This window comes from Schistocerca nitens, chromosome 4, assembly GCF_023898315.1.
Source record: "Schistocerca nitens isolate TAMUIC-IGC-003100 chromosome 4, iqSchNite1.1, whole genome shotgun sequence".
Classification (NCBI taxonomy): Eukaryota; Metazoa; Arthropoda; class Insecta; order Orthoptera; family Acrididae; genus Schistocerca; species Schistocerca nitens.
The window spans coordinates 331,969,975-331,990,176 of record NC_064617.1 but is presented as its reverse complement, the minus strand read 5'-3'; the positions used below and the strand labels follow the sequence as shown (position 1 = coordinate 331,990,176).

The 20,202-nt window shown below is 38.9% G+C and overlaps 1 protein-coding gene across 1 annotated transcript in view; it reads left to right on the top strand.

The window, feature by feature from the left end:
* LOC126252285 (mucin-5AC-like) overlaps window positions 1-20,202 on the top strand; it is a 519,485-nt gene that overhangs the window by 311,758 nt on the left and 187,525 nt on the right. The window contains exons 13-15 of the mRNA XM_049953159.1: window positions 2,155-2,307; window positions 2,987-3,403; window positions 19,381-19,548. Of these exons, the coding sequence (XP_049809116.1) occupies window positions 2,155-2,307; window positions 2,987-3,403; window positions 19,381-19,548 (738 nt within the window). The remainder of the gene's footprint in view (window positions 1-2,154; window positions 2,308-2,986; window positions 3,404-19,380; window positions 19,549-20,202) is intronic.

The window sequence follows — 20,202 nt, the reverse complement described above, 5'->3', positions numbered from 1 at the left end:
GAGAGGTGTTGAGGTTGTGAAGGAATGAAGATACAGTGTCTTGGCCCTGAGTTCAGATCATTAAGATATCATCAGTGAACCTGAACCAAACTAGGGTTTTGGTATGCCAGGAAGGTCACCCCCATATGTCCCATAAAAAAGTTGGCATAGGAGGATGCCATGCAGGTGCCCATGGCTGTGCTGCAGATTTGTTTATATAGATGTGGGTTAGCATAAAGTTAGTAAGTTGTATGAGAAATGAGGTAGTGGGTTTGGAGTCTGAAGGATGTTGGGAAAGGTATCGTTCAATAGCAGTAAGACCTGGGCATGAGGGCTGTTGGAGGTGGAGTCAACAGTGACGAGTAGGGTCTGGGGGTGGGGATGTTGTTGGAGAGTTGGTGAAGGAAGTGGTTGGCATCTTTGAAGTTTCGAAACTATTTATTATTTGCTCAGCATGTATTATGCTTTTCATTGGTGTTGTACCCCTAAATGTGCAGAAATGAATGTGTTGTGTCTTTTAAAAACTGAGGGTGAGATCATTCATAGAAAACCAGCCATTGATACTTCTAAGAACATTGCTTACTATTTATTCTGTTTCTGTTTGTATGCCTGGATTGATTAAAATACTAGTGTTGTCTGCAAAAACAACTAATTCTGTTTGCTACATATTAGGCAGAAGACCATTCTTTCTGCATTATTTAGGTTAGATATGACATTATTGACTGGCTGGCCATACCATCAGTCCCATAAAACTTCAATGTGCCTAGGAGAATATTGTGATTCACACAAATGCATTAGATAGTTCACAGGAAACATCAACTGGCACTAATTTGTTTTTTAATGTGTATAAAATTTGGTGAATGGCATTCTCAATAGAACAACTTTTCTGAAATTCCAACTGTGATTTACTGAGGATATTGTTGTTGCTCAGATGAGATACTATTGTAGAATATAACACCTTCTCAAAAATTTTGGAAAATGTTGTCAGGAGTGATGGTAGTTATTGACATCTCTCCTATCACCTTTCTTATGGAGGTGTTTGACAGTGGCATATTTCAGTCTCTGAGTGGTTTGATAAGCTAGTACAAAAATACTCTGGAGAAGAATAGGCAATATATGTGCACCATTGTTCATGCTGCTTGAGACAATGCAGTGGGAAGATATTGTTCAGAGATGAAGTATGCTATTGCTTGAGATACCAGCCAACTGGTTTGCAAATAATTTTTTTAATGCATTGACCCAGATTTCAACACCTCTAAGGATGTCTTCGTCAGAATGAAATTTTAACAACTGTAAAGTTGCATTGCGAGAAGGCAATAGTCAAAGTTTCGAGCAAACATGCTCAAGTCAGAAATTAAAAATGAAAAATGTTCCAGCCTTTGGTACGTATAACTTGCAGTAAACAATACAGACTGCAACAGTCTGCTGCTGTTCATTGTGAAGTATATGTACAAAAGGCTGGAACATTTGTAATTTTTAATTTTTGTCTTGAGCATGTCTGTTCGAAACTTTTGACTATTGACTTCTCACAATGTAACTTTACAGTTGTTAAAATTTCGTTCTAATGGAGACATCCTAAAAACCTAGGTCAATGTATATAAAAAAATAGTAATGGTAATATTTGCAAACAGTTGGCTGTGTTATTTCTTCATTGGTTCATAATTTTGTACAGACATTTAGTTTTAATAAATCACTCCAGATGATACCAGAAGGATCCTTGCAACAAGCAACGGACACTTTCCTCTGCCTCCAATAATCTTGTTGTTGATGAGACATTAAATTCTGACCATTGTTTCAAGATGAATGATTTGCCTGGTGCTGGGTGAAGTTTGTTAACTGTATTAGTTTTCCTAATACATCTGATCTATTGTTTAATCATTTATAATAATTTACAATTTGCAATAGTTTGTTATATTTGTTATTAGTTTTGTTATTTTATATCATTTTTGACTTACACTTCATATATCTGTGGTAGATCATCTGATATGAGTAAATGAAGTAAAATTAGATTACTTATAGCTGCAAACTTACTTGTTCAGTTACATTCTGGTGTGCTGAAAGCACATGATGTCCATTTTGGTTTACAAAGGTATTATGTCATACTTAGTTACTAAAAATCACTGTCTGGGTTTCCATTCAGATGTCTTTTCAGTGTACATTAATATTCTGTTTCAGTTGGCACCCTCGCCACCATCTGAGAGGGAAGTGACAAAGCCAACAGTCCGTTCCTCATCACGGAGCCCACATAAATCTTCCAATGGCTACTCCTTGCGAGGCAGTAGACCACTTGACAGCAAGAAAGACACTGCTACTGAAGAGATAAACAAGGTAGATATTCATTTATTTTCATTAGAGTTGTAATTTTCATTGATATTTAGGTCAAAAGAGATAGAATATGTGTACAGGTTTGGAAAAAAAAAAAAAAATAGGGAAAAAGCCAGCCAGGTCATATTCTGGGAATCATTTGGATATATTTTTGAAATTAATGTGGGAAAATTATAGAAGAACTCCAACAGATTGGCTAGATGACACTTGAGTAACAGCCCTAATTACGACAGCATGCTTTTCACTTTTTCATTGTGCCCAAAAATCACAGTCATGGATACAATCTTCTTTCATTGGAATGTCAGCGTTTAGCTTTCCACTACCTCTCTGTAGTAATTTTTGTATTCAATCTTTTCTTGTTTCTTAAAGATAAGTGATTAAAGAGGGATGATGATGTTTGTAACTTACATTAAATTTGTTTGATAGTATACTGAAGCATCTGGCATGCAGTAACTACCACATTCAAGAAAAATAAATCAACTGCAACATACAAAAGCTAGTTCTTCAAATGTTGATATCATTAAAAATGAAAGGCTGAAGGTGAGGTATGCCTATGAAGGGGTTTTTGACAGTTTCTCTTAAATATTGTGTTTGTTCCTCAGTTTTTGATGACCTTGCTCGACAGCACTTTATAAGCCTGTTACAACTGTTTTCCTTTGCTAATATTTGGTTCCTATTATAGGTTGAGACTCCTTCTCCACCAACACCTGACACTCTGCAGCTGGACACTCCTATTACTTCCCCTACACAGAGCACCAGAGCAGCATTTCGTAGTAAGTCAAACTTCAGAAGTCATCACATTTCAAAGCCAGAAGCAGAAAACATTGTAACTGCTCCAGGTGGTACTGAAACTCAGGATTCATCTCCTCGGCCATCATTCAGAAGAGCATTTCCTACAAGATCAAGATCAGCGTCTTATAAAAGCCATTCATCAAGAAATGAACAGGTCACTGCTTCAACAGAAGATAACATTATTTCAAGCAGGAGCTACACACCGAGATCTACATCTAGCAAAACAAGAACTACCTCAAGTTTTCGCAGAAGTATTGCAGCTACAACAGATGACATTCAAAATGAGATCCAAACTTCTGCCCAACCGGTATGTACATTATTATCTTTACTTGTGTTTTGTTAGTGATATTTTCACTTCAACAGGTAAAATTATATTTTAAATCAGGAAATTTTTGTACAGTTGTAATCTGCTAGATATTCTAGATTACAGATAAAGTGGTGTGAATAATTATGATTTTTAATTATTGATGAAGGAGCCTTATTGTTTTCCCATAAATACATTCAGTAGTTACAAGGAGGCACAAATTCCACACAGTCCCTCATAAAATCATATTTATGTACAAAAAAACATCTACAGATCAGAGAATATAGTAAAAGTTTTTGAGGTGCACATTAATAAATAATAAAATGTGTGTATGTTTAGTAGCAATGAAAATACAATTTTTATTGACTTCAGTGGCTAAAAGCAAATCCTGAAACATTAAATACAGTTTTCCAGTTCAGATGCTCACTGACAATGTTAAATGTTGCATTTTGTACCACCATACAGCGAGACCTTCGGACGTGGTGGTCCAGATTGCTGTACACACTGGTACCTCTAATACCCAGAAACACGTCCGCTTACAGTGATGCATGCCTGTATTCGTTGTGGCATACTATCCACAAGTTCATCAAGCCACTGTTGGTTCAGATTGTCTCACACCTCAACAGCGATTCGGCGTAGATCCCTCAGTGTGGTTGGTGGGTCCCGTCATCCATGAACAGCCCTTTTCAATCTATCCCAGGCATGTTTGATAGGGTTCATGTCTGGAGAACATGCTGGCCACTCTAGTCAAGCGATGTCATTATCCTGAAGGAAGCCATTCACAAGATGTGCACGATGGGGGCGTGAATTGTCGCCCATGAAAACCAATGCCTCACCAATATGCTGCTGATATGGTTGCACTATTGGTCGGAGGATGGTATTCACATATTGTACAACCATTACGGTGCCTTCCATGACCACCAGTGGCATACATTGGCCCCATATAATGCCACCCCAAAACAGCAGGGTACCTCCACATTGCTGCATTTGCTGGACAGTGTGTCTAAGGCATTCAGCCTGATCGGGATGCCAACACGTCTCCGACAATTGTATGGTTGAAGGTATATGCGACACTCATCAGTGAAAAGAACGTGATGCCAATCCTGAGCGATCCATTGGGCATGTTGTGAGGTGTATCTGTACCGCACTGCATGGTGTCGTGGTGGCAAAGATGTACTTTGCCATGGACGTCGGGAGTGAAGTTGCTCATCATGCAGCCTGTTGCGCACGATATCCTGTTTCTTGGTGGCATTGCTGTCAGGGTTCCTCCGAGCCATAATCTGTAAGTAGCAGTCATCCACTGCAGTAGTAGCCCTTGGGCGGCCTGAGCAAGGCATGCCATCGACTGTTCCTGTCTCTCTGTATCTCCTCCATGTCCGAACAACATCGGTTTGATTCCCTCCGAGATGCCTGGACACTTCCCTTGTTGAGAGCCCTTCCTGGCACAAAGTAACAATGTGTACATGATCAAACTGTAGTATTGACCGTCTAGGCATGGTTGAACTACAGACAACATGAGCCGTGTACCTCCTTCCTGGTGGAATGACTGAAACTCATCAGCTGGCGGACCCCCTCCATCTAATAGGTGCTGCTCATGCATGGTTGTTTACATCTTTGGACGGGTTTAGTGACATCTCTGAACAGTCAAAGGGACTGTGTCTGTGATACAATATCCACAGTCAATGCCTTATCTTCAGGGGTTCTGGGAACTGGGGTGGTGCAAAACTTTTTTGATGTGTGTAGAATTCTTAACTCTTGTGTCATAATTTGGTTGTGATCCAAATACTGTCCTCTATATTATCTCTGTAATAGAACACAAGAGTCTGTGTTCTACTACAGAGTGCTATGAGTCTAACTGTTTAATGATTAACTGTCAAAGTCATTAATAAACTTTTGGGAAGAATAATGTGAAAGAGGAAACAGCTCTAACATTTGCTACTGCTTCTTTTGAAGTAATTCTCTAAATAGGCAGCAGAAGGCAGCACCTATCAAGTGACAGGTAGCAGGACGTCTGTACCTTGCTCTCATACAAGATGAGTCCAGTTTTCGAGAAAATTGCAGCCCGTGGTATACTTATGCTTCGTTTCCTAAGTGTTAAGCATAAAACAAAAACATATGTGTCAAGTGCAGCTTCCATACTTATTGCTCTGAAATTTGCTTTCAGTCAGGACAAGTTTGTCATTAAGGTCTTTCTCTCCCCAATTTTTCTTATCTTCATTGTTATTTTTTTATTTGAATACAAAAAATTTTGATTTACACTTGAATCGACACTAAAAAGTGTCTCAATTACCCATGTTTTTTGGCCCAGCTTTCATTTTAGAACAGTAGATTTTCTTCTGCAAAATATTTTGTCAATTTCTAAAACAATTTTTTTCTTTTCAAATTTGTGTGTTTGCGCTACTTGACAGTGATGTTATTGGATGACTACATCACATGTCCTATGCTCTGAATATCCGCTGCCATTGTCCGGCAAGGTCATGGGACAAAAGTGCATCATGCAGCACAGTTTGTATTTCAATGCAAAAGCTACAATGCTAATTTGGTTGGATTTGTATTTATACTTCAGTAGTATGAAAATATACAGTGTACATGGTGTCATGCATCAAAAATCTTTGCAAAACATGTTGTTTTTTTGCTGGTTTTCATTTCCTAAAATGCCAGATTGGTAAGTTTTACAGTTCTGAGGGAAAGTATATTGTCACCTAACACAGAAAAAAATGTAAAATGTACTTGCACTTGGAATATAGTGTCTTTCCACCTGGGAAAAGTTTTATTGTATTCAAAATAGAAAATACAGGAACTTTTTATTCCTTGTCCACATATATGCCCTGTAAATGCACATTGATATAGATTTTTTTATAGTTATTGTTATTTTTGTAGTGCTATCACAATTAAATTCAGATAGGTCATGTAGAATGAAAAACATATTCAGGTGAGGTGATTTATTAATCGTTATTGGTGGCACAAATGACACTGAAAAACCTCTGGAAGGAATTTGGAAGAATGTGATATATTCTTTGGAATACATACTTAAACTCACAGACAGAATGAATTTAATAATTCATCCAATACTGCTTAGACAAATGAAAAAAATCAGATCTGTATATCTCATTATGTTTAAAAAAATCAACACTGCCACAGGCGTATGTAGCAAGAGATTATCTGTGAATTTCGAGATTACATGCCTGAAAAGAAATGACTATACAACTCATGGCTTACATCTAAACAAACAAGGAAAGATTCACATTTGTAATAGGCTTCCTTCTTTCATACACATGGAGGAAACTGAAAAACCAGTACCGGTACAGGGGAAAAGCGTACGCAGATGGACAGTCAGATAAAAAGTACCAGTCTTGAAGTGAAAGTACCACACATAAAAAAACAGACAGTTATGGACCAGTACATAACAAAAAAATGAGCTCAAAGAAAGTCTCAGCAACACACTTACTAGGTTAAATTTCAAGTCATCAAATGCAGTAACAAGGCAGTTTAATAGGCAGATGGGTGAAAAAGGACGAAAAAAAGTGGAAATTGGGAACATTTCAACAGAAGAAAGTCCGGAACTCACATACGGTGAACCAGCAAGCCATATGTCAAACACCATGAATGCCATCCCTGGAAAACATTAGGATTTTATCCTACTAGGTATACTAGTTCAAATAGTGAGGTAAGTGGTCAAGCAGGAACTGATTTACTCCCCGTACCTAATTTTGAATTCTTCCTTCAAAATGTTCAATCACTCTCGAATGAACTAAATGAAATAGAAGTAATGTTAAATGACCTAAATGATATTTCTGTACTATGCTTTACAGATATGTTAGAGCAAACATACATTCCTCAGTTCAAACTTGCAAGCATATTTTGTAGGAAAATATCCAGTCATGGGGGTACCTGTGTACATGTTAGAGAAAATATTGAATTCAGTAGTGTAACTAAACACCGAAAACTATCCTGGGAAAAAAAAAATATGGAACTCTCTATACCTGAACTACAAAGGTAAAATACAGTTATTATTTGTGTATACAGCTCACCAGATGGAGACAAAAAAGTGTTTTACAATCACATGGGGGACTCTTGGAAGAAATTCACTCTCCCAAGAAAAATATAATTATATGTGGTGACTTTAATATTGATTTCTCAAAATCCAATAAAGTCAGAGATGACATTATAAATCTACTACCATCATTCAACATCAGTGCAGTGGAAACTAAACCAACTCGAGAAACACCAACCTCTGCATCTATTATTGATCATATCTTGATATATACGTGCAAATATGCCTGTAACATAGAAGTTGTAAACACGGGTTTTAGTAATCACAATGCTCAAATTCTTGCAATGAATATTTTAGGACACTCAATTCTCAGTAGAATACAATACACTGTAAGGAATTTCAGCACAAAAAATGTGGAATATTTTTGTTCTCTCCTAAAGGGTGAAAGTTGGAAATGTATGTGACTGTAATGACACCATTGAGAAATATCATAGGTTTATGGCTATATTCAAACATTTTTTTGAAATGGCTTTTCCCAAGAAAATGACTACATTTAAATCTACTCAAAAAACAAATAAGTGGATTACAAAAGGGAGAAGGATATCATGTCAAAATAAAAGGAGATTATATGAATACTCCAAGCAAAACACTAATCCTGACTTTATTACATATTTCAAAAGATACAAAAGAATACTGACATTAATTATTTTTAAAAAAAACCTAGAAAATGACAAAATATTGTGTGATTCCAAGAATAAAACTAAAGCAACCTGGCAAATCATAAGGAAAGACATGGGCACCAAACTAGTTAATCACAGTAATATAGAGCTGATTATGAGTAAAAATAAACTAACTGACCCCAAACACGTGGCTAGTGCTTTCAACAATTATTTCTCTAATATAGCACAGCTGCTAATAAATACACACCTTGACAAACAGCCAGCTGTCATTCAGATCAAAAAACTCACCAAAACACATTATTCATGTATCCAGCAACACCTGAGGAACTGTCAAGAATCCTAAAAGAATTGCCTAATAAGTATTCAGTGGGTGTTGATGAGATACCAGATGCTATTATCAAATTTAGCTCAACATTTATTGTGAAACCACCAATAGACATAGTAAATTCATCTTTTGAGAGTGGTGTGTTTCCACATAATCCAAAAACTGCAAAAATAACTACTTTGCATAAGAAGGGTGCAAAAAATGACATTTCTAATTATAGACCAGAGTCAGTATTGTCAGGCTTCAGCGAAATTATGGAAAAAATGTTCCATAGAAGATTAACAGTTTTCTTAAATAAAGAGGGGCTCCCAACATGGGTTCAGAGCTGGAAAGTCAACTGAGACAGCAAATATTGCCTTCTTAAATGAACTATTAAAAGCAGTAGATGATAAGCAATGTGTTTCTGGGATATTTCTGGATCAAAGTAAAGCCTTTGATGTTATTGATCATGGCATTATCTTGCATAAATTAATTATGGAATTAGAGGCCAGTCTGAAAGGTTGCTCCAGTCGTACCTCAGTAATCATCAGCAGATTACAGAAATAAAAGACAAAGACAGTGAAACACAAAAAATTTCTAGCTTTTACAGTGATAAGAAGAAAATAAAGTATGGAGTCCCACAAGGGTCAGTTCTGGGACCTGTCCTAATTCTGCTGTATATAAATAACTTGGCTAATAAAATACATGATGAAACCACTGTACTCTTTGCAGATGACACTACTATTCTAATTAAATCACAGAATGAGGAAAATCTGCAGGAGGCTGCAATATCAGTTATGCATACCTTAATACACTGGTGCAGGACTAATAGACTCCTCACAAATTCTGAAAAAAAGGAAAAAAAATGTGGCAGTTAACTTGCACACCACACGAAACCTCCATCCTGCAAACCCTGTTTTCACCATTGAAGGAAAAAATGTGTCGAAGGTCAGTCATACAAAATTTCTAGGTATTCATGTTTAGGCAGATCTGAAGTGAGAGGTGCACCTAAACAATTTAAATAAGAGACTGAATTGACTAGCATATGCTGTTATGATCCTCACTCAGAATACAAGCTGCTCATTAGTGCTGACAGTGTACCAATGTAGTATACAGTCACTACTTATATATGGAATAAATTCTACAAAAACATTTAAAATACAGAAAACGATTATCAGAGTGATAAACAAATCTAAATGCAAGGATTCATGCTGACCCCTTTTTAAAACTCTCAACATATTGCCACTGCCTTGCTTGTATGTATACGAAATACTAATTTTCACAGAAGGGAGCATCTTATAAAAGAAAAAACTCTTCAGACACAACTGTGATATACACACATAAGAAATTAGGCAGAAGACGAACCTACACATGAACACAGTAAATACAAACTTATGCAAAAGAGAAGTGTATCTTACTGGAGCTATATTATATAACTATTTACCTTCTTACCTAAAATGCATACCAACATTAAATGAATTTCAAATAAAGATAAAACAATTCTTTCTTGATCACTGCTTCTAGTCTTTGTTTGAATTTATGGAACATCGTAATAAGTATACATCATTTACCAAATTTTACTAAATGTCAGTTCATAATATAGTTTTGCGTTGTGCTTATCATGTCATCACACTTTATAATTGCTATTATGACATGTAGAAGCAATGTAGTACACCAACCTACATTATTATGAATTTGATTATGTCAACAATGTAGACAAAATGACTATTGTATTGTAAATTAACTAGACTTATCACCGTCCTAACAATGTGCAAAAATGGTTCTTGGACAGATAAATAAATAAATAAATAAATTTACCTCAGATCAAGGCATTTCTACCTATCATATGTCACTAGGTCAAAATTAGATGAAAAAAAGGTGGTAGTGATTAATAATTTTTTCTCTGAGTTGCAGTGTGATGAGTTGTGATAATTCAGTGGCCAGTGCTGTAAATGTGTAATTTTGAACTCTGCCCTTATTCAGTGTAAACTCCAGTTATCATCTTACAACTATCCCCATGCAGATGATGTGATGTTGAGGAGAAGACTGAAGTTTGAGAGGATTGCCTGGAAGAATCAGTCTGGAAAGATATGGGATACTGAACTACTGAGGAAGTATGATGTGCGTTTGGAGTTCTGTAAGGCTGTAGATAAAACAATAATGAATACCACATCAAGCATTTCTGGTGAAGAGGAATGGACATCTCCAAGAAGTGCAATCACAAAAGATGGACTGATAAATATAAATACAAGGAAGACAACCAGAGAGAAACCTTCAGTAACAGAGTAGATACTTCAATTGAATGACAAAAGAAGGAAATACTGTACAAACAAGCACAGGAAAAGACTGGAATATAACAATGCAAGTCACTTGGGAATGAAATAAATAGGAAGTGCAGGGAAGCTAAATGTTATAACGTCAAGTTTAACAAATATATTTCAGAACGACACAACACATATAAGTCACAGAGTAAGTTGACAAGCAAGACATGTGTACACGTTAGCATTTGAATGAGCACTGAGTTCCAGTCTAGCGGCCGCTGCTCGGCTGGCCGCTTAGGTGGCGCAGCTGCTGCATGGCTGGCAGACAGCGCCGCACGTAGAGGACGCCCGTAATTGCGCGGTGGCGCTTTGAATGATCGGCGAGTCACAACACTTTTCCCCCTTTGAAATTGTTGCACTGGTCTTGATGGAGGTGTCCTGGAGATGGCTAACGTCCATAGGCGTTGTTTGACTCGCCGTTAAGTCTCAAGGAGGAGGCTTCCCGTAAGGACGGAAGTGTCCCCGATGATAACGGGTCGAGATGACAGGAGACGTAGGGGTCGAATCTGCACCAATCTGCCCATTGCGGCAAGTCCAGTTGATATGACAGGAGACATGGGCAATGTGTTGGTGTTCGTTGGAGGAGGAGGCGAGTAGATTTGCTCTGACAGAGGATGGTTATCCGGTTCCTGCATGGGCACGTCTCCTGGCGGCATCCGTTCTTGTGCTGGCATCGTGATGACAGTGAGAGGGCTGCATTGTGAGTATTGAGAGATGCCAAGATCCCGAGCGTCAGGTAGGGCCAAAAGTGGTGTAGTGGCATTCGGAACAGGCGTTGCTGGCACCCGAGGCGGAAGCTGGCCCGAATGATGCACTGCAACACCCGTGTCCGTCTGGATATCATACAGGTGTCTGCCACGGTGTCTTAAGATGTGGCCCGGGCTCCATTTTGGCCGCCTGCTATATCCCCGTACCCAGACGAGGTCGTCGGCGGTGAACCGGCCAAGGGAAGGCACCCGCGGCCGTGAGGTGGGAGGCCGCAGAAGATGAAGTAGCGTGCGGGGCTGTCGGCCATTTAAGAGCTCAGCTGGGCTGTGGTCGCCCATTGGGGTGAAACGGTAAGAAGCCAGAAACTGGAGAAGCACATCATCAGCAGCAGAAGAAGTCAGAAGTTTCCGCATCTGAGCCTTAAATGTGTGGACCAGTCGTTCAGCCTCACTGTTGGATTGTGGATGGAACGGCGGGGCCGTGACATGCATTACGCCGTGACGAGCACAAAAATCCGCAAATTCGGAAGAGGCAAATTGCGGACCATTATCAGTAACAAGAGTAGAGGGGAGGCCTTCCAAAGAAAAAATGCGGGCGAGAGCACTGGTGGTTGCAGCGGTGGTAGGCGACGTGCAACGGACAATGAAAGGAAAGTTAGAGTAGGCGTCAATTACGAGGAGCCAATAAGTACCTAAAAAGGGTCCCGCAAAGTCAGCATGAATGCGCTCCCAAAGCTTCTCAGGTGAAGACCACAGTGACAAAGATGACTTCGGGGCAGCGGCCTGTGACGCACAAGGGCCGCAGGCAGTGACCATGTGTGCTATTTCAGAGTCGATGCCAGGCCAGTACACATGACGGTGCACCAGAGATTTTGTGCGAGACACACCCCAGTGCCCTTGGTGAAGGAGGCGCAAGACCGAAGCACGCAAAGACGCAGGTACCACGACACGCGGCGAAGCATTGTCAGTGGAGAGTAGGATAACACCATCCCTAGCAGTGAGGCGGTAGCGCAAAGCGTAGTTGTTCCGCAACGGATCAGAAGTCTTAGCGGACTGGCGATCTGGCCAACCCTTCTGAATACAGTGTAAAACCTGGGAGAGGGTAGGGTCAGAACTCTTAGAAGCCGACAACCTGTCTCCAGTGATGGGGAACCCGTCCACAACCCGCTGCTCAGCAACATCCAGGTGGAAACACAAAAGTTCGTCCCTATCGAATGCCTGATCAGGACCCATGGGAAGGAGAGACAGAGCATCAGCATTTGCATGTTGAGCCGTCGGCCGGAAATGAAGCTCATAATTGAAACGAGACAAGTAAAGAGCCCAACGCTGGAGGTGGTGTGCAGCCTTGTCGGGAAGTGACGTTGATGGATGAAACAAGGAAACAAGTGGTTTGTGATTCGTAACAAGATGAAATTTTGAGCCATAGAGAAAAACACCAAACTTATGAAGATCATAAATAATGACCAAAGCTTCTTTTTCAATTTGAGAATACTTTTGTTGGGCATCTGTGAGCGTTTTGGAGGCATAAGCAATGGGTTGTTCCGAACCGTCAGAAAAACGGTGCGCAAGGACTGTACCGACCCTGTATTGAGAGGCGTCTGTGGCAAGAACAAGATGTTGGCCAGGTCGATAAGTAGCCAGGCACGGGGCCTGTTTCAGCGTAGTCTTCAATTTCTGGAAATAGACAGACAGAAGTGAGCACATTTCAGCAAAGGACAAAGATGCAGGATCTTTCAAAGGAGCCAATTGCGACAACAACCGATACATTTGAGGTGAAATCCAGGAAAGGACCAGAGACTTACATGGTTGTTCGCCCGTGATATGAAATGCCAAGAAGTGCTGTCGAAGATGTTTTTCATAATCAGACCAGTCTTCCGCCGTCTCGTCATAAGGAGGAAACGGAGGTGCAGCCAACGATGAGAAACGCCCCGCATTTGACGCCGCGACAAAATCGCGAATCGCCGCTGTTAGAAGCATTTGCTGTTCAAGGAGATTTTGTAATAGTTGCTCGACAGTAGCCATGGAATCCTGTGGGTCAACGGTGAAAAGAAAAAATCCCATCCTCGTCGCCAATTGTTATAACGTCAAGTTTAACAAATATATTACAGAACGACGCAGCACATATAAGTCACAGAGTAAGTTGACAAGCAAGAGATGTGTACACGTTAGCATTCGAATGAGCACTGAGTCCTAGTCTAGTGGCCGCTGCTTGGCTGGCCGCTTAGGTGGCGCAGCTGCTGCATGGCTGACAGACAGCGCCACACGTAGAGGTCGCGCGTAATTGCGTGGCGGCGCTTTGAATGATCGGCGAGTCACAACACTAAAGCTAAGTGGTTGCGGAGAAAATGTGAACACATCAAAAAATAAGTGCTCATCAGAAGGACAGATTCAGCATATAGAAAAGTCAAAACAACTTTCAGTGAATTTAAAAGTAAAAATGTCAGAATTAAGAGTGTTAGTGCAGTTCTAGTGTTACATCCAGAGCAAAGAGTGCATTGTTGGAAAGAATACGTTGAAGGCCTCTACAAGCAGAAAGACTTGTTTGATGATGACAGAAGAAGAAATGGGGATTGATTTGGAAGACATAGGTGATCCAATAGTAGAGTCAGCATTTAACAGAGCTTTGGAAGACTTGCAGTCAAAAAAGGTGTAAGGTGTATGTAAAAGTCCTTTGAAATTTCTAAAGTCATTAGGGGACAGTGGCAACAAAATGGTTCTACAAGTTGGTGTGTAGAATCTATGAGACTGGAGACATACCATCAGGCTTTTAGAAAAATATCAACACTTCATCTCAAAGATAGCATGGGCATAAAAGTGCGAGAATTTTTGACAATCAGCTTAACAGTACAATCATTCAAAAATAATATGCAGAAGGATGGAAAAGAAAACTGAGGATTTGTTAGGTGACAGTCAGTTTGGCTTGAGATACAAAGGCACTTGAGAGGCAATTCAGGCATTGTGCTTGATAATGGAAGGAAGACTTAAGAAAAATCAAGGCTCTCTGTACAGGATTTTCTGCCATAGAAAAAGCATTCAGTAATGTAAAATGATACAAGATGTTCAAAATTCTCAGAAAAAATATGTAAACTGTAGGAAATGATGGGTAATATACAATATGTTTAAGAACCAAGAAGGAGCAATAAGAATGGAAGACCAATAATGAAGTACTTGGATTAAAAATGATGTAAGAAAGGGATGCAGCCTTTCTCCCCTACAATTCAGTCATCACTTTTAAGAAGCATAACACAAATAAAAGATAGGTTCAGGAATGGAATTAAAATTCAGCATGTAATAATATCAATGAAAGATTTCCTGATGATTTTGCTGTACTCATTGAAAGTAAGGAAGAATTGCGTGACTGAAGAGAAGGAACAGTGTACTGAGCACATGATATGAATTGAGTGGAAATGGAAGGGAGACAAAAGTAATGTGGAAACATAACATTAAAATAGAGGACCACAGAGTAAATGAAGTGAAGGAATTCTGCTACTTTGGAAGCAAAATAACACATGATAGATAAAGTCAGGAGAACAGCCTAAGAGTGTACTCCTGGCCAAGGAAGTCTACTGTAGTCTGATTCATGACAGATGGCAGTTTGTGCAGGTCAATCCGTGGATGGGGATTGCATTGTTGCCTGCTGCAAATGTCAGTTGTGGTATGTGCATGCACTTGCTTTGCTCTTGAAGAAAGTATGTATCCTACAAATTTTGTCTCTCAGATTGCTTATGTAGAATTTATTACTTGCCACCACCATCAGCATTGACAACTCACAGCAAATGGAATAAAAATTCACTAAATAACTCCCTACCATCACATTTAATACATGCATTAGCTATGAAATTCACAGCAGAAAGCTCAGAACACTACTGAACTCTCACTAGTTATTGGAGAATGCATGACATAAGTGTGCAGAACAATGACTCCTACTATTGCACCGAGCGAGGTGGCGCAGTGGTTAGCACACTGGACTCGCATTCGGGAGGACGACGGTTCAATCCCGTCTCCGGCCATCCTGATTTAGGTTTTCCGTGATTTCCCTAAATCGTTTCAGGCAAATGCCGGGATGGTTCCTTTGAAAGGGCACGGCCGATTTCCTTCCCAATCCTTCCCTAACCCGAGTTTGCGCTCCGTCTCTAATGACCTCGTTGTCGACGGGACATTAAACACTAACCACCACCACCACCTACTATTGCATCAAACACTGATATTAATTTGAGAAATAAATGTGTAAGAATGTTTTAAGTGCAACATTTTATAGAAAGGTGTCAGGGATGGTGGGAAAACCAGAAAATGTTTGAGACATGTTACTACAGAAGGATGTTGAAAATTAGCTAGACTGATAGGATAAGAAAAGAGGGTATCTTCTGCAGAATTTGTGAGGAAAGGAAAATATGAAGCACAGTGATAAGAAGAAGAACAGGGTGATACGACATGTGCTATCAGGGAATAACTTTCATGGTGCTAGAGGGAGCTGTAGAGGGTAAACTCTGTAGGGGAAGACAGAGATTGGATGCTGGGAGGACATTGGGTGCAAATGGTGCTCTGAGTTGAAGAGACTGACACAGGAGAGGAAGTCATGGTGGACTGCATCCAACCAGTCAGAAGAGTGATGCTTTGTGGAGTGTGGATGTTTCTTTTACAGTTTTTGACACATTTTTGTGGTCTGTACTATTATATGTTTATCATCTGACAACTATATATAAAATTAAAGCTTCCAGTCTGGATGTTAAAATTCAAATTATTACTGCTATATATTTCACAAGACGAAACATATTGAATAACCTGTGAAAAACTGGTGAAGCTGATTATTTAATTTTTGTGAATCCACTCTGATATATGAGGACCAATGAGAGACATATCTCAAGGTGTACAAGATGTTTCAATACCTTAATATAGAACTATGACTGGTGGTGTCAAGTCTTTCTTCTTTTTGGTAAAGGAGAGATGGTTAACAAGGTTATTGAATTCAAAATCTTAGCAAAAAAAACTCCAGTAACTATCCCAAGCAGAAAAGTGGAGTAATCGAGACATCAGTAGAGCAGGCTAAAATAATACGTGAGCCACAGAACTTGGAGGAATAGTTCAGTCATTTAAGAACCAATGTCAAATGAATCAGTTGCTCTGAAAAAGAGAGAAATAGGGTACTACAATATTGTATTGTATTGAACTGGGGACCTAGAAACGATGGAGAGGCTTCGTCCCCGCTGTAGCCTCAGTGGTACACAACCCCACAACAGGCTACAGCAGTCCACTAACCCCTCCGCTGCCCCACACCGAACCCAGGGTTATTGCACAGTTCGGCCCCCAGTGGACTCACCCAGGAATGTCTCACACCAGACAATTGTAACCCCAATGTTTGCATGGTAGAGTAATTATCGTGTATGCGTACGTGGGGAAAGTGTAACTGAGACGGAATAAGGGGAACCAGCCCACATTTGCTGAGGAAGATGGAAAACTGCCTTAAAAACCATCCACAGACTGGCCTGCACACCGGACCTCGACACTAATCCACCAGGCGGATTAGTGCCGGAGAGCAGCATGCCTTCCCGCCCAGAAAGCAGTGCGTTAGACCGCATGGCTAACCTGTCAAGTGTACTACAATATAGTAAAAGATCTGTATCTTCTCGCAAAAAAGAAACAGCTAAAGGAAAAGTTTTCCTTTGGTTCCTTTGTATCAGCAGAGAGCTAAGAAGACATGATATTGATAGTGTTTAAACTGAAAATAAATGTAGATGAATATCTGAATATTGCAAAGAACTTATGCCCACCACTTGCCACAGCAGGAGTAAATAAAATTCCTTGCCCATGTAGCCAGGTGTACATATGAACTACTAAAAGAAGCAGCAACACTTGGCTTTAAAAAAATCCCTTCTAAGCAACATAGATAAATTTCCAGTAATCAATCATGCATTGGGACCAGACAACCACAAAAGCCAATTCTCTGATGGTATAATTTTAAATCTGTACTATGTTAAGATGTACAGAGAGCCCTTAGAAATTCAGAACCATAAAAACACCTGTAATGGAATAGATAAAGGACTAAAATTAGACAAGTTGTCAGCCTTAGTGCTAGAAAAAGCAAACAACATCAACCATTCTGCTGTAAAAAAATCCATAAAACACTTTGACATGACTCTGCGATCTTTGGTGGCTTCTGGATGACACCGTGGACAAACTGTGATGTTCTCACATGTGGACAGTTTGGCAATGATGGCTTACTGAGCATTTTTAACTTTCAAAATTAAATTACTATATCAGTATAGACTTTGACGATGTCTCCTACAGTAGGAGAGAAAACATTAGGCACAGAAGCATGTCTTGAGCCACAGCCTAATGCCCATAAAACTGAGATCACCAAGGATATAGTGGGACCAGATCGTCGACTGGTTTGAGATTATATGCAATAAACTCAAGTCACTAGTCAAAAGCAGTGCCTGAGACATTGTTGACGGAGAAGAAAATAGAAAAATAACTGATCATGGGCAGCTTTGAGAAATGAGTATGTTAGAGACACATCTGTTCTTTGGAGAAAAGCCAGAAAAGCATGTTCAAATATTGTACCAATGAACCTGAGTTGAATTAATGGAAATACAGCTACAAGTATTGAGACTTTTTAACTATACAAGACTGATGTTAGCCAAATTCAATTTTTATATCTTGCAGTTGGATATCATCTCTGCATAGACTCATTCATCAAAGTCTTAAAGAATGAAGGACACATCAGACAGGTTAACAGTAACATGTCAAGTTAAATGGAACTCTGGAAGAATATGAACTTCAGTCAACAAATTCAGATTCCTGTGTGTATAAAGAGGATCAGGGGAATTGTTCAGTCTTCCTATTTATTATCCCTGTGCCACAGTATCACAACATGCTGATAGAGGAGCCAAAACAAACTGGTGCATCCCATGGACGTATTGGAATATTGTGTGGTAGTTGGTTTTCTGTATTTGGAGAGGAACAACACTGCAACAACCCATACTGAACCAGTGGAAGTGTAATGCAACAGTGCTTCATCATAAGACACAATGTTTAGGTGATGCAGATATATGAAAAATTTGTTCTCACATTTCTGAAACTTTCCCTAGAGCTGGATGCAAAGTAAAACATTAGATGTTTTAAGAAAATAGATTAATAGATAGTTTCTCAGGTGAGGTATAGTTGAGGTACGGAATGTAAAAAGTAGCTCAGTTTAGTTGACTGAGTCTGACCTGAGTGTCACATTCCATATATTCTTCAAACAAATAATAGAGAAAGTAATTAGCAGATTGGAAAATGCAGATAAGAGATTGAATAATGGTAGGAACTAAATAGAGATGGATAATTTTGATAATAGAGCAGATGAAGCCAACAATTAAGACACAGAACAAAACTTCCTTGAAAGAGACAAAGAGAGAGAGAGAGTAACACAACTACAAAAGAATATGTCAAAGAAAAAATCAGCAATAAACATAAGGAAAGAATAATGAAGAAGAAATGACAAAGTCATTGGGAAGTAAACGAAGAAAGGAATATGAAATGAAGAAAGGAATATGAGAAAGTGTAGCATGTGGAATAGAAATGAGGCATGAAAACTGATTGTACAGTAGACTTCCATTGCACTTTCTTTTGAAGTGGAGCATAGGACTCTCTTAGATTTGAACCTTATATCTGGATAGTTTAGCAGTTGGTTAATATACATCTTCTAACAGTAATTTTTACTTAATCTACAGGATGCAACTTTTTCAATGAATTGTCAAATATTTGTATTATTAGACTCATCTTTACACAAATCTGAACTTCAGTTCTGCCATTGCGTTACTCTTTTTCCTTTCTTTATTTTCTCTTTACATCCTAATGGAAAAATGTCAAGTGTTTGGTGAATATGCTGTATTCATGTTCTGTAGATAGTATTAATGTTTTACTCTTTTATGCTACTGAAAAAAGTTGTAAGCCCTTCAGTTGTTTCTACTTACCATTTATCTGTTTTTATAGCCTGCTACCCCACGCTCATTAGTTGGAACACAGAGATTCAGTGCACGTTTCCGTAGTGATCTGCTGTTAGCCACAGGAGGATTAAGATCTACTACTACTACTCCAGCTTATATACCTACTGTGCCTCTCATCAGGGCAGCAAGCACAACAACCACAGAAACATCAGCAGTAAGTTCTGTTGCACATGACCTGCAGCTGTGCATGTTGCTTCGACTTTTCCATGGCTGACTGAATTGCAACTGGCAGCCAGACTCCAGCTTTTAACTTTCAGCTGATAGGCTATGTAACAAAGCATTAATTAATATCTCATTTAAGAGTTGCCTAACCAAGAGAGCTTCTTTGATTTCATTAATTTATATAAAATTGCAGCTTATAATTTCACTAGAAATCATTCTGGTGTTAAATTCATTGTTTGAAATTCTATATACATGTTACGTAGAATTTACGTCATAATGAAAACCTTAAAGCAGCCTTAAAGAATACAACAAGCTTAAGATCAAAACTATCTATAGTAATACAAGGCTTTTTATAACTTGATGTAATTTTATGTAGTTGCACAATCAGTTAAATGTAAAAAAAATTGCTTCAAACATTATGTAGATAACACAGAAGTGCACCTCATTCTTTGTATTTGTACAATACACATAAAACAAAAATTTTATAAGTATAAAAAAACTCTGCTAAAAGCACTAGTAAACATGTGTCAATAGTTAAATTATTTCATTTAAACATGAGCTTTTATTAATATTGTGCCAAACATTCATTACAAAGAAAATTTTGTTTCATTGTTAGATATATGATTTATTGTATGACAGATATCTG